Source organism: Sminthopsis crassicaudata, chromosome 2, assembly GCF_048593235.1.
Source record: "Sminthopsis crassicaudata isolate SCR6 chromosome 2, ASM4859323v1, whole genome shotgun sequence".
Lineage (NCBI taxonomy): Eukaryota > Metazoa > Chordata > Mammalia > Dasyuromorphia > Dasyuridae > Sminthopsis > Sminthopsis crassicaudata.
The window spans coordinates 607,763,848-607,779,668 of NC_133618.1; the positions used below are offsets into that span (position 1 = coordinate 607,763,848).

The 15,821-nt window shown below is 37.6% G+C and overlaps 1 protein-coding gene across 2 annotated transcripts in view; it reads right to left on the reverse strand.

The window, feature by feature from the left end:
- The window catches only part of NOC3L (NOC3 like DNA replication regulator), a 31,547-nt gene extending 23,038 nt beyond the window's left edge, over positions 1–8,509 (reverse strand). For both annotated transcript variants that reach the window (XM_074295921.1, XM_074295920.1), the window contains exons 1-5: positions 6,441–8,509; positions 5,636–5,843; positions 4,010–4,139; positions 3,312–3,469; positions 3,176–3,232 (exon numbers count right to left, since the gene is read on the reverse strand). In XM_074295921.1, coding sequence (XP_074152022.1) covers positions 3,176–3,232; positions 3,312–3,469; positions 4,010–4,139; positions 5,636–5,843; positions 6,441–6,449 — 562 coding nt within the window. In that variant the 5' untranslated portion in view covers positions 6,450–8,509. The remainder of the gene's footprint in view (positions 1–3,175; positions 3,233–3,311; positions 3,470–4,009; positions 4,140–5,635; positions 5,844–6,440) is intronic.
- Positions 8,510–15,821: the final 7,312 nt, after the last annotated feature.

Below are 15,821 nucleotides of genomic sequence, written 5' to 3' on the forward strand. Positions count from 1 at the left end.
ATTTTTAATGAAAAGCTTGGGCAGCTAGGTGGCACAATGAATGGAGCACCAACCCTGAAATCTGGTCTCAGATTGAATTTAACACTTCCTAGCAGTGTGACCTTGGACAAATCACTTAACCCCAATTGCCTCAGGGGAAAAAAAAGGAAATAAAAAGTTTTAATGAAAAAAAAAAAAATGAAATGACATAAAATACAGATAAAATATATTTTAAGATATAAAAAATAAAATAACTTTTTCCCATAAAACATATTCTGTTCATCACCAATTCAATGAAAATCAAGCCAAGAAAGATATTGTAAAAAAATTTGAATTGGTTTGAATTATAAATTGGTCAAGTATTCAGTCTATGAAAGGTGTTATATAGCTTAATGAATAGCTACTGCTGTATGGCACACATATCCTGCAGCATAAATGCATTTTGCTTATCCTGATTTGTCATAGAGATTAACTAAAATTAATTTCTTGCAAGATTGTTTTAATGACTGATTTTTTTTTTTTTTTGAGAATTTTCATTACTTCAAACTGCAGTACAGTCAAGATGAAATATTCAGAAGGCCCCAAAATCAAATGCAATATAAGAGTTTTAGAAAACAAAGACTGGTACTGGAAAGTATGACTCAAAGCTGAAGATTTAAGTAAGTCAGATAACTCTGAAGATATTCCATTTAATAATGATAAAAACATAATGCTCTTCCAAGAAGATTGCAAGGCAATATAATTTGATACATGAATCTTTTAACAATGATGAAAGGATTTTTTATTATTTTGATTTATTGAAACTATCTACTTGGCCTTGTGGAGATCTAGCATCCCATGCCAAAATTATGGCATTTAAATAGGATTTCAAAACTGATTTGAATGTTCTTCAGAATTATAAAATTCTGTATTCGGGAGCAGCTAGGTGGCACAGTGGATAGAGCACCAACCTTGAATTCAGGAGGACCAGAGTTCAAATCTGGTCTCAGACACTTAACACTTCCTAGCTGTGTGACCCTGGGCAAGTCACTTAACCCCAGCCTCAAAAAAAATAAAAATAAAAATAAAAATAAAAATAAAAGAATTCAGCAAATTCAGAACTTGAATTCAAATCTAACCTTAGATAATTATTTGTTTTATGACCCCAGGAAAATCACTTAACCTCAAATGCTTCCTCTCCCCCCCCCCAAAAAATAATAAATATAATAAAATAAATTACAGTATCTGGTAAGAATTAACCAGGTAAAAAGAATTTATAATAAAAATGTTTTATGTCACTATTTGTAAATTGTTTGCAACACATCTTTTTTACATTGGATTTAAAACAATGTTATATCCAACTCTTCATAACTTCATTTGAGGTTTTCTTTTTTCTTTTTTGCTGAGGCAATTGGGGTTAAATGACTTGCCCAGGGTCATATAGCTAGGAAGTGTTAAGTGTCTGAGGCCAGATTTGAATTCAAGTCCTCCGGACTTCAGGACTGGTGCTCTATCCCCCACACTAACTAGCTGCCCCTGAGGTTTTCTTGACAAACATACTGGAATGATTTTCCTTTTTCTTCTCCCACTCATTTTACAGCTGAGAAAACTGAAGCAAAAAGGGTTAAGTGACTTGCCCAGGACCACACAGCAAGTTAAACGTCTAAAGCTGGATTTGAATTCAGGGAAATGAATCTTCCTGACTCCAGGCCCAGCAATGAGAAACAGAAAGCTATTTTGTCTAGATTATGGCATGTACAAAAATAACACCTACTAAGGTTGGAAAAGGAGGAGGCCAGATTATGAAGCGCTTCAAAGGTCAATTTAGATTTATAAAAACAGCCACTTAACAACAGCACTTAAAAATTTGTAAGGAATTTTACAAATCTCATTTGATCACAACACTATAAGGACCGTACTATCATAATTTCCATTTCTCAGAAGAAGACAATTAGACTGATGGAGGTTAAATACATGACAACCTAGTCACACAGTTAGGAAGTCTAGAACAGACTACTCTCTAGAGAGGTCAAAGAGAAAAAGGACCTATATGTTTAAAATTGTTTCTGGCAGAAATTTTTGTAGTGGCAAAGAACTGGAAAGTAAAGAGGTAGTATCCATCACTTGAGGAGTAGCTGAACAAATTGTGGTATTAAGAAAGTAATGTAAGATTATTATTGTATTGTAAGAAATGATGACAGGGATGGTCTCATAGAGATCTCAGAAGATTAGTATGAACTAATATAGAAGTGAGAACGAGAACCAGACAAATTTATAATATCAATACTATAAAAATGAATGATTTGGTAAGACTTAAAAACTTTCATTTTTAAATTCACTTTGGCAGCTGTATGAAAGATTGGAATGGGAAAAAACTTGAAGCAGAGAGACCATTTAGCAAACTATTGTTACTGAGGATCTGAACTGAGTAGTGGCCAAGTGGAAAGAAGACAGATGTGAGAGAGTGTAGAGATAGAAACGACAGTGTAAAAAGGCTGGATGTATGGGGTGAGACATGCCTGAAGGACACATAACTTGAAACTGTCTGATGAACAACTGATTTTAGGGGACTGGAGCTTAGTAGAATTGGGCTGAGTATATAGATCTGGGAGTCACCTGCATAGACCTAAGAAAACTCATGAGAGGTGATGAGGTCACCAAATAAAAGAGAACGTGAACGAAAAGAGGGAAAGGGTCCTAAGACAGAGCTTTAAGACATAACCCTTAGTTAAGGGACATGACAAGGATCATGATCCAAAAGTGGGCACAGAGCTTGGAGAGAACCGATATTTTACTTTCTAAAGTAGGCACACGCAAAAAAAATTTTCCTTTATGAAGAATTGAAAATTCTTCCACAATCATTTTAAGGACAAAAGTAATACACAAACTACTGAATTTAATTTGATAATCCCTTCTCTAGATTAAAAAATAAACAAAAATGACATTTTAGAAAGGAAGCAATGCCAGGAGCAGACTTCAAAGTAATCTTTATGTTGCTATGGAAGATCAAAAGCAGAAAATGAAAAGATTCAAGATGTTTAAATAAAGACTTTTAAACAATGAAAACTTGTGTTTCAAGTCTTGAAATGACAAACTCCCCTTGAAATAGTGATTCATGGCCCAAATTATGTCACAATTTAAAAACTTCCTCTGATATTTCCTGTGAGTACCTGAAATTTGTCTTTCATTCAACTAAATATAAAAAGCCATCCATTACCTTCCTCAAACTCCATTTCTTCTTGCTCTTCCTCTTCATTTGTGTTAATACTGACAACTGAATATTAAAAACAAATTGTTAATAATTCAATCTTTTTAATGGCAACTTAAATTTAATCATTCAATTGTTAGTTTACCTGGCTTCTCTCTGGTCTGTGGAATAATTCCACACTTATCTTTGATTGGAAGCAAGTGAATTACTTCTTTTTCTGGTTCAGTTTGTAGTCGTCTTGGTACTTTCTCATATTTATCTATTATGCTCTCCTGCTTCCGTTTCTTGACATGAACAGGCTCACTACACATTTTTGTCAAAAAATTATGTTAAAAAGAAATAAGAAATCTTTAAATAAGAGAAATAAAAATGCCACTTATGATAATTATAAAAATATTCCTCAATACAAAGCCTATCTCCTTGACTTTTCCTATTTTGAACAAATTTTAAATCTTAGTCAATCATTTATTAAATATTGAGAACTAAATTAATGTGTTGGACTCCATTCCAAATTCCTTCAGTATTATTTCTAGCTCTTTTCTATGCTTCTACTTGCTCTGTTTCTGCCTATTCTGTTCTATACTTCCTTCAGCTGCCCTCAGAACAGCATTCTATTCCATTCATTCTACTCAGGCATCCATCTACATAGATTTAACTTAAATGTGTACTGAACAAGTTTTGTTTTTATAATTCTTCAGTTAACATTAGCAATTAAATTTATATAAGACTATTTTCACAACTACTGTACACAATGCTACTTTTTTTTTCCTTCTAGGTTATGAATAATCTCAAAAGATTTTTTCCTTATTAAAATGCTCTGAACATAGTAAAAGAAATACTTACCTGGAAGAAAGATCTCTAGTTAAAAATGATGGCATTTGCCCTAAATCTTTCAGTAACTGCAAGTCATCTTCATCCATCATGTCCAAAGGAAGGGCTTCTTCTTCTTCCTCCTCCTCCTCTGTTCTTTGAGCTACCTCAAAGATATCAGAAGCAGAAATTAGTTACTGTGGAAATAAAGCTCTGCAATTTTGTGACTAGATTAAAAATTCTGTGACTAAAACCAGTCTGCCCTATGGATAAGAGAATGTAAAGATATTAGGTCAAAATTTTCATTTCTCCAATTTTTTCTCATTTATTTTTATCTCATATCACAAATGCAAAAAATAAGGTGACAACATCACTTGAAGAATTCTACAAAGGATGACAATGGGAAATGATTAGTGTGATAGTATAAAAAAGTGACAAGTAGTGAAAAGGAAAACAAGCTTTAAAAGTTTGCAAGAAATCTAATGAAGATGACCGTTTAGCCTTCGGGTGGGAGGTTATATATACTAGGAGCTCACTCTCTTAGCACATTGGGCAGATGGCCACTTGATGGTCACTGACAGCCTAAAGACAGGAGATCAAAAGCATTGAACATAAATTAAAAAGCACTAAAACCATTTGTTATCTCTATAAGTAACAATGAAACCACCACAACTCTACTAATATCACAGGCTTTGACTAATGGCATAGAAACATCTTTTAGAACCAACATGCTCAAGGAAGCATAAATACTATACAGATAAGAAAAGGATTCCAAATATACAGGAATGTCATCCTGGAGCTAACCATCCTGAAGATTCTGGGAAACTGATTCTCAAAGGATTTGAAAGGAAATTTAAAAAAAAAAAAAAAATTATGGAACTTCTTTCTAGTAAAGACAAAGTGATCAAAAACTATTTGAACTCTATGCAGACTTTTACATATCTACAACCTCCTTATGAGACAAATGTACATATGCATTTCAGATATTCTTAAAAATACAACTGGTACATTTCACAATTAACATTTCACCACAAACACCTTTAAATACACACAATTAAAGTGACAGAGAATACTAAGTTTCACTGCATTTACTGTCTGACAATGAAAAGCATTTGATTTGGTAAAGCAAAGAAAGTACCACCTTAAAGGCTCTACGGAAACAAGGTGTGTCCCACTGATTGTTAAAATCATGTGAGAATAATTCCAAGATACATCAAAGATAATTTTAACAACCATAAGATTGCTAAATTCAAGGAGGCATAAATTGATACAATATTGGAAGAAGTTCCAATACACATACATAACAAGGAGTACTTTATATAGATTGCAAGGTCTTCATGTTCATATTTTCAGATTACTGTGGGATGACTGCTAAAAACTTTTACATATTACAAACCCTCCAAAATAACTTGAAAGTTCAGATATACTACTGTCCCAAATATGTGCAGCTAGACAGCTTATAGAGCTTCCACTAATGATATTCATCTGGAAGTAATGGACCACCACACTCTTCAGAGAATTAAAACAGCAGGTCACACCAAGGGCAATAAAGAGATGCATTATGGTCACTGGTCAATTGCAGCACAATACCAATAAATCCTGCATAGAAAGTAGCCAAAAAAAAAAAAAAAATCCAAAGGGCAGCCCAGGCACATTTACCTCGATATGTTTGTTTTTTATCCTCCAATGGAAACGGCTTCTTGGACACGACATCTTTCACGGCTTCTCTAAGCTTCTTTTGTTCTTTTCGGTATTTCTTGGCAGTACTTTGCTGTTTATATTGTTTGTTTTTTAACTTGTTGTCAAGTTTGACTTTACTAGTTTTCAGAAGTTTCCGAAAGCTCGGGGCGCGTTTTTTACTTTTTCTCTGGAAAACAACAGAAAGAACGCTTACTACCTGCTCAAGTTTACTTAGAGAAAATGTCATTTTTATGGCTGGAGTTTTTTGTGAGTTTTTTTTTTAATGGTTTTCATGAGAGCTGTGGCATTTTAAACATTTAAATCTATGTACATACAAAAGGGATGTCAGCATGACATCACCGCCGCCCTGCCCCGCCCTATCCTCCGGTGGGCGGCGCAAAATCAGTCCGACCCGAGGGACCGTGGCTAAGTCCCTTAACCTAAGCGGCCTGCGTTTCCTCCTCGGCGAGGGTAACAGCAGTGCTCCTGTCTCCCGAGGTGGTTGTGTAAATCAAAGAAGATAACCTTGTCGAGCTCCTTCCCCGCTCCGCGGCACGAAGCTTTTTTCCTGTATCCCCGGTGCTTCACAGCAAGGGCTTAATAAGCACTAACTGATGCTCATCACAGGCCTGGGGAGATGGCCTGTGAAGCGAGACTCTGCGCTCGTGATCCCAATTTCGGACGAGAAAGACGCCCAAAGCCTGACGGCGCCCAGTCTCAATAGCTCGAGCTCCAACTCGCGGGTGAGCTGCGCCACAGCCTAAGCTGGTTCTCCCGTACTTACCGCCTTCATCGTTTGGCCTCCTTCAAGTGCCGCGCGTGGAACAGAAGGATACCAGAATACCCAAAAACACACGTGGGATCACAAGAGACAGCCGGCAACCGGAAGTCGCTTCAGTGCGACCTCGGGTCACAACGCGCCACTTCCTTCCTGAGGGTTCTCCGCCACCGGAATTGGCGTATGGGACAAGGCGCCTACTTCCGCAACTAAGCAAGGCGGCACGCGCCCCCTACAGATAATATCTGGTATAGAGGTCGCGAGACTGCCTGGGAAGTAGAGGGGGAGGAGAGGGTAAAAGGAGGCGAGGAGGCGCATGCGCCTGGGCAAGAGGGAATCCTCGGCGGCCAGGACATCCCGGAAATACCGAGACTTCGTGGCCAAAAGCCCTGAGGGGGCGGGGCGGTCCCAAAGGAGGGGCTAGGGTTCTCCACTTCTGAGCTTCCAGTCTCTCAGTCCTCCTCTGGCTTCTGGCCGCGGCTTCCTCCCAGACGGGGAAGAAAGGAGCGAACCTTTGGCCCAAATCAAACAGTTTGAGGAGGCAGGGCCCGAGGAGCCCCGCGGTATCGCTGTCTGAGTTCTCGAGCTCCCATGCGAAGCTCACTACCAGAGGTGAACCCTCGGCCTCGGGAAGCGCTTCCCTCACGGCTTTCCCGGTGTAGACCCGTCAGCGCCGGCAGGCTGGAAGCCCCGAACGTGCGCCCGGGAGCAGAGGCCCCGCGGAGGCGAGGCCTCAGACCTGAACGGGAAAGTTCCCGGGGTGGAACGTTAGTTAGTGACCTTGACGTTTCCGTTTCGGGATTTCAGGACCGGGTCCTTTTAATCCTGCAGATTTTGTGAGGAGGCGCTCTGGGCCTGAGTCAGAAAGACTCAGACACTTAGTAACTGTGTGACTGGACAGTCACCCAACTCTTTGCAAATGGGGTCATGAAGAGTCCGACGTGACTGAATAAAAGTTACCTAATGTGTTATGCATGTAAAAATATGTTGAGAGAAGCTGCATAAACTCCACCAGACACCAAAGAAGTCCTCGCGCACACACAGGTGAAGGAACTGTGGGAAACACCGTTCAGTGGAAGGGGGAGTCCCTGCGTTATAGAGCTACAGTCTAGCAGGGGAATCGAACAAAAATCACTTCCCTTTAGGACAGTGTTTCAGAAGTCAGTGCCATTTTGCGCTTTAATGAGACTGCATTAAGACTTGTGAAATACCCACTTTATCTTAAGGTAAAAAACAAAAGTATTAGGTCAAGTACCAGAGGAAGGGCGTTATGAGCGGAAGAATAAAGGAAGTTTTCCTGGAGCAGAGTTTTATTAAGCCTTGGTCTGGAAATACAAAGAGAAGCAAGCGCACTCGCACTTCCCTCAAGTGGGTTACAACTAATGAAAGCTACATCTGCCAGTTACCTTCCACTAATTATATTTAGTATGGCGTGCTGTTGCCTGCTGGTAGCAAGAGAAGGTGTCTGTGGCTTAAAAAGAGGCAGAATAAACATCGGCAGCCCTTTTCTCCCTCTCCTGTCTCCGAAGATTCTAATTGCTTCCAAAAGAAGAAGGAAGAAATAGCGGCCAGAAACAGAGACGCCAGAAAAATGATCTTTCTTCCCCCTCATTGACCCAATTTTGTCCATGCCCTTCATGCAGACTTGGGGCAATGGTATTTACCAAGGAGAAGAGAATCCCATAACAAACAATAGTATTTTGACCTTATCTTGATATACTATGTTAAGTGTGGGTCCATGCCTAGTTTCTGCCGTACTAGTTTCTCATTTTCCCAGCTGTTTTTGTCAAATAGTGAATTCTTATCCCAAAAGCTGGGGTCTTTGGATTTGTCAAACACTAGATTGCTATTTTTATTCACTATTGTGTGTTGTGAACCTAATCTGTTCCACTGATCAACTAGTCTATTTCTTAGCCGGTGATTTCTTGGCCTAGATGACTTTATAATATAGTTTTAGATCTGGTACAACTAAGCCACTTTCATTTGATTTTTTTTTTCTTTAGTTCTTGAAATTCTTGACCTTTTGTTCTTCCAGATGAATTTTGTTATTTTTTCTAGGGCAATAAAATAATTTCTCAGGAGTTTGATTGGTATGGTACTAAATAAATACATTAATTTATTGTCATTTTTATTATATTTGCTTGATCTATCCAAGAACACTTAACATTTTTCCAATTGTTTAGATCTGACTTTATTTGTGTGGATTCGTGATCTACAAACATTTTTGCACATATAATTGCTTTTCCCTCCTTTATGATTTCCTGGGAATACAGACCCAGTAATGTCACTGCTGCATCAAAGAGTATGTACAGTTTTAAAGCCCTTCGTGCATAGTTCCAAACTGCTCTCCAGAATGGTTGGATCATTTTACACCTCCACCAAACAATGCATTAGTGTTTTAGCTCTCAATATATTTAGTGGGGTCTTCAGAGTAATAGCCAAGTTTTTCCTTAATCTAGGAAAAGTCTAACATTGAAAAAGGCACATGCCCTCTGACTATTCCATCTTGAGTCTGCTACATTAGAAAGGGTGGCTGAATCAGGCTTCTAAGGGAGAGAAAAAGGGATTCCACTCCTTGTATAGGAGAGAATGAGGAATAGGGGCTAGGAGATTTCAGCATTCGACTTAAGAGGTGAGGATCCAGAGGATCTGTGGGAAGGATACTGAGTTGAAAAAATATTGTCGGACTTAAGGTCCAGACCTTGATAAGGGGGTGGTCCTGGAAGGGATTCTTGGGCTTCCTGATAAGATTGCATAAGGGGGCAAATGGGGAATCCTGTGTCCCTGGGGGAATGGAAAGAAGAGGGTCATCTAGGAGGTCCGTATCTAGTCTCAATTCTTCTCCAATAGGGATAGAGGTGGACTGTCCCATCTTTGCCCTAAGCCTTAGAATTCCTAGTTCTATAGCACCTCTGGCCCAAGGAAGGTGAAAAGAGGGCAAAGGTTTCTTAATGAAAAAGGAACTTTGCCTAAAAATGGAAAGAAATTCAAAGTCTAGGCATCCCTGGTCAAGAAAAGTCTGTAGAACATAGAACTCCTGACAACCCAGACAAAGCTTCCTAGATGTTTGGGGTGTCCCCCCAGCTATAGGATAGGAGTGAAAAGGGGCTTAACCTTAACAAGGAGGATGTAAAATTTAGAGCTCCCTGAACTGAGCCACCAAATGTTGAGGCAGAAGATACCCCAACAATATTAGGGTCCTCAGGTCGGTGTCGAGAGAGTATGCAAAAGAATTTGCAAATTCAGTTTGTTGCACATCCAAGAGAAAAGATTTATTATGCTTCTTGACAATGGGCTAATGTCCAAGGGGATTTAGCAAAGAGCCAGAAACAAGATGATAATTTTATAGGACTTGGAGGTACAATTGAGGAGTGGTAGGGATGGGGTAGTTCCCATTATTGAATTCTTTGCTTACTGACCAACAGCTTGTTCTCTGACGACATTATTCGAGCCATTCCCAAGGATGGGTTGTCTTAAGGTTTCTCAGGAATTGCTACATTCTCTCCAGGAGCTCATCAATGACACTTACCTTCCAGGCTTGTTATGAGGATCAAATGAGATGATAATTAAGTTCCTGATACATAGTAAATGCTAGCTACTGGTTCTTCAGTTACTTGAGAATTCATTTATGTTTTCCCTAAAACTCCTCCAAGATCAACATTTCAAGATTATTGTATGGCATGGTTTTCTGTTCTCTCAGAATCCTGGTTGTCATCCTTGAAATGTTCTCAGCTTATCAACAACATTCAAAAACAGTATGGGCTCTCACCAAATATAATAAAACTATTGCCTTTCTAGGCTTGTTTTTTTGTTTTAATTTGTAGTATTTAGCACAGTGCCCATCACAAAGAAGGTGCTTAATAAATATTTATTGATTGATTGGTTCTGGACAATATACCTTAGCTAATGTAACCTCAGATTATATTAGATCTTTTGTGCCTTGTTGACTTAAAAAAATCAATGACTATAACCTTGAATCCATCAAGCCAGTAAGGATGGGAAAATTCTTTGTTGGAGGGGCTGTTGTGGATAGGCTGATTCATTGCTGCTGGAGTTGTGAAAGGGTACTGTAAGGGCCCTTTAAATGGGCGGGCACAGAGCAATAGGAGATTTGAGTGGCCCAGAAGTAATCTCTGTGGATATAGGACTGTCCTGTGGGTGAGATCCTGTCCATATTGAGATAGCTTCGTAATGGGTGAAACTCTCTCGCTGGTTGGCTGTGTGTGTGATCTCACAGGCCCTTTATAAGCCCACTGCAGACAGCAGTCACTCTCTTTAACCTGGCTCCCTAGCCTGGGTGGCCAAGCCAAGCTGATGGATAGCCAAAAGGTAAGAATTTTGGTAGTGAACCAGGTGTTCACTAGGGAGCTGACAAGTCAGGGCATTATGTGAGTAGGTATAATAAAGGCTTTTAAGATTACACGTGGCTGTTCTTGAGCGTGCTACTGGTTATTAAACTATAGATTCAAGAGATCGTGGCCAGAGACCTTTGAAGGCCTCAGAGGAGGCGAGCCGGGTAGAGTTGACACTGCAAAGGTCAGTGGTCAAAGGTACTCTATTGGGCCTAGGGCAGACTAGTAATTGTAACTGCCAGGAGGGCATGTTACAGGGTACAACCATTATGAAAAGCAATATGAAATTATGTATACCCTAACCTTTGGGCATGAATAGTTTTTCCAATATGGAGCCACATGCATATGAGTGAGAGGAACCTCTTTTATTTGCTGCTGAATCTCAAGAGCTGAGGAGACCAATCTTTTCACTTTTTCCAACAACTTTTCAGCTCTTCCTCTTTTTTAAAAAAAAATGTATCCTGGGGTTACATATGTAAATAAAGTAAATGAAACGGACTGACCAACTAAGAGCTGAAGTGAATAGAACACTTAGCCTGGAGTCAGAAAGACCTGAGTTCAAATATGACTCCAGATGCTTACTAGCTATGTGATCCTGGCCAAGTCACCTAACCTCTGTCTGTCTCAGTTTCTTCAGTGGGGATTCTAATAGCACCTATCTCCAGGGTTGTTGGGAAGATCAAATGAGACAATAGTTATAAAGCTGCTTAATAAATTATATTTTTCTCTCCTCTTTTTTTCCCTTCCCTCCCCTATTTTGATCTAGTGATTTCACCAATAGTCATCTACTCCAATAAGACCGATGACAAAGGCTCATATACTCCAAAATATCAGTAGTATCACTAACTGAGGATAACAAAAGATTCAGAAACAAAGTAGATACTCTTCAGCTAGAGAAAGGTCAAATAAGTTGTGATATATAAACACTATTGTGCCTTAAGAACTAATGAAGAGGGGCAGCGATGTGGCACAGTGGACAGAGCACCAGTCCTGAAGTCAGGAGGTCCTGAGTTCAAATCTAACCTCAATCACTTAACACTTCCTAGCTGTGTGATCTTGGCCAAGTCACTTAACCCCAATTGCCTCAGGGGGAAAAAGAACTAATGAAGAACAAAAAAGATTAGAAAGAAATATAAAATAATTCAAAATCAAGCATAATCAGGAAGACAATACACAAAACAGCTACAGAGCATAAATGTTAGGAAAACAAAATCTAAACTGAATGCTGTGAAATTACAGTGACCAAGTTTGGCCCTAAAGAGAATATGTGAGACTCCACTTGCCCTGATTGTCAGAGAGATAAGGGCCAAGGGTTTGGATCAATACATATAAAGTCAGGTTTTTTTAGATATATGGACTGCTTTTTCTGAACTTTTGTCTACACTAATTTTTTTTTTTTAAATAGGAGAAGGCTTCCTGAGAGAGGAGGAAAAGGGCATACATTATATAAAAAGATAACAAAGGAAATTTATTTTTAAAAAAGAAAATTTGGAACTTTACAAAAAAAGTTGCTAACAATATTTTACTCAGAGACTTCTATACTAGAAATGTTCTTAACCTGAGGTACATTAAAAAATTATAACTTTATTTTAATATAATTGAAATTATATTTCCTTCTCTGTAATTCTAAGTAAAACATAAAGGGTTTTATTCCCTATAGAACATTATTCTGAAAAAGCATCCATTGGCCTTACCAAACTCTTAAGAGATCCATAACACGCAAAAAAAGTTAAGAACTGCTTTACTTGGACTATAACCAGGAAGTTATTGACAGCAAGAAAATACATGTATGTACAAAAATATTTGTAATTTGTCTTTACAACAAATCACCAAAATAGGCTTTCCCCAATGAAGGCAGTTTTCAAAGAAAATAAATAATCCAAGATAATAATAATCATATGAAAAAATACTTTAAATCACTAATGATTAGAATATGCAGATTAAAGCAATTTTGAGGTTTCAACTCACACCTACCAGATTGACAAAGATGACAAAACAAGAAAATTGCAAATGTTAGAGGGAATATGGGAAAAACAGGTACACTATTGACTGTTTTTGAACTTCTAAATTGATTTAGCCATTCTAGAAAGTCACTTGGAATGTACCCAATTACTAAAATGTATATTCCCATTGGCATATTATGTTACTACTACAAAGCCTACATATCCCTCCCCTCAAAGAAACTAAAGAAAGATGAGAAAAATAATTAGTAAATGTTTTCATGGTAACTAAAAACTAGAAACTTAAGAGATTGTCCTCCTTTTGGTATCTAGCTAAACAAATTGTGGTATATAAATGTATAAAGATGTTAAATATATAAATATTCAATGTATATTATTTGCTATAAGAAATGACTAAATGGATAGCTTCAAAGGAAGCTGGGAAAAGCTCTCTGAAATAATAACATTGATAAAATCACTTAAAAATAAAAAGACTTTAAAATCATGATTAATGTATCAAGTCCAAAACAATGAAGATGAAACAATCCACTTACCTCCTGATGAATTTAAAATACAAAAACATACATTTTCAGATGTGGATATCATGGAAAATGGTTTTGCTGGAAGATGTAGCTGTGTTTTTTGAGCTTTGTTTTGTTTTGTTTTTTAAATTTACTAACTAAAAGTATAGAGTCACCTTAGAGGCTATTTAGTACAATTCTCTTATTGTTTTTTTTATCGTTATTATTGGTAAGATTTATTTTAAACCTTCAACAGAATTATATTTTATTTGTTATTTATTTTTATTATAGCTTGGTCCATACTCATTTCCCAGTATTCTTTCTCTGGGTCTAGCTGATTCTGTTCATTACAGATCAATTGGAACTGATTTGGATCCTCTCATTGTTGAAGAGAGCCACATCCGTCAGAATTGATCCTCATATAATACTTTTGTTGAAGTATATAATGATCTCCTGCTTCTGCTTATTTCACTCAGCATCAGTTCATGTAAGTCTCTCCAAGCCTCTCTGTATTCCTCCCGCTGGTCATTTTCTTACAGAACAATAATATTCCATAACATTCATATACCACAATTTACTCAACCATTCTCCAATTGATGGGCATCCCTTCAATTTCCAGTTTCTAGCCACTACGAAAAGGGCTGCCACAAACATTTTTGCACATACGGGTCCCTTTCCCTTCTTTAATTTCTTTTTGGCATATAAGCCCAGTAGTAACACTGCTGGATCAACTGCTGATAACAGTTCCCTTACGTTGCAGATGAGAAAACAAAGTAAGAAAAAGGTTCAGTGACTTCTTGTTAGCAATAGATAAACAAAGTGGGTGAAGGAAGATGGTGTATTTCAATAAGAGGATTTGCTATTTATTGCAAAGAGTCTTGAATCAAAATTAAGTGTATCTACCTACCTAACTTTTTGTATTTATATATTTTAAAGATTGCTCAACCCTGTCTCCTTCCCTTTTTACTTACTAAATATTCTCCTAAAAGAAGGGAAACTAAACACATAGAGTGTTTCTTGTTTAAACGCATACACACACACACACACACACACACACACACACACACAATTAGAGCGTCCCAATGCCTAAGTGCCAGATTTTGCTAGGAGCTCTCAGTAAAAGAATGTGCTGAGAAACAAGGAATTAATGTTCTAAGATTCTTTTCGCCAAAGCTGATTGGAATTAAACTTAAGGGACAAGACTGAGAAGAGGAAGAGAACACGAGATTAAAATTGCAAGGTTTAATTTGTTGGATTTTGTGAATTGTATTCCCGTCTTTTTCCTCTACCTTAACTGGCAGAAAATTTCTGGTCCTTTCAAGTTCTGTACCTTCTCTAAGTACATATTTGGAGATATATCTTTTCATGGGGTCCCACACACATACTGCCAAGTCCTATATAAATTGACATTTATACTTCTAGTGCTCATAGATAACCCAACCCTGCAAGAACATAATATAGGACAGTAAAATTCATCTATTGGCAGGACAAGAGCAACTGGGATTGCTCCAGAGCTTTACCTCCATTCTCAATGAGTTCCCTTTATTAGCCATTGCTGGAGTATAGGTTCATTTTATATTCTCACCTAGACAAGGGTAAAAAGATTAATAAGCAGGATCCTTTTGTCAAAAATTGTGCTCCTAGGCTGATTTTAGAAAAGCCCATGAAGACTTACATGAACTGATGCTGAGTGAATTGAACAGAACCAAGAGAACATTGTACATAGTAATAGCAAGATGATGATCAACCATAACAGACTTAGCTCTTCTCAGCAAAGTGGTGATCCAAGACAGTACCAATAAACTTGGGATGGAAAATGCCATCCTCATCTAGAGGGAGAATTATAGAGACTGAATATGGATCAAGGCATACCATTTTCACTTTTTTTGGTTTGCTTACTTTTCCTTTCTCGTGGGTTTTTCTTTTTTTGTTCTGATTTTTCTTTCACAACATGACAAATATGGAAATATGTTAAAAATGATTGTATATGCATAACCTATATCAAATTGCTTGATATCTTGGGGAGGAGAAAAGTAAGGGTGGAGGGAGAAAAAATTGGAACACAAAATCTTACAAAAATGAATGTTAAAAACTATCTTTACATGTAACTGGAAACATAAAATACTGTTGGGAGGGGAAAAACAAAAATTTTTCTCCTAAGCCCTCTTCTTTGTCTATTTCCCCTTATTCTCCCTTGGCACTCCACAATAACTATTGGAGACTAGCACAAATTGGTAAGTCAAATTCACAAACAATAATCTCAGGATACAAAGAAGTTAATTTTTTATGTATAAACATATTTATACAATTCTCTTGCTGCACAAGAAAAATCAGATCAAAAAGGAAAGAAAATGAGTAAGAAAACAGAAAGCAAGTGAAAAACATCAAATGGAATAAGAATGTTATGTTGTGGTCCATATTCAGTTCCCACAATTCTCTCTCTGGGTGTAGCTGATTCTATTCATTATTGAACAATTGGAACTGCTTTGATTCATCTCATTGTTGAAGAGTCACATCTGTCAGAATTGATCATCATATTCTTGTCAGGTACAATGATCTCCTGGTTCTGCTTGT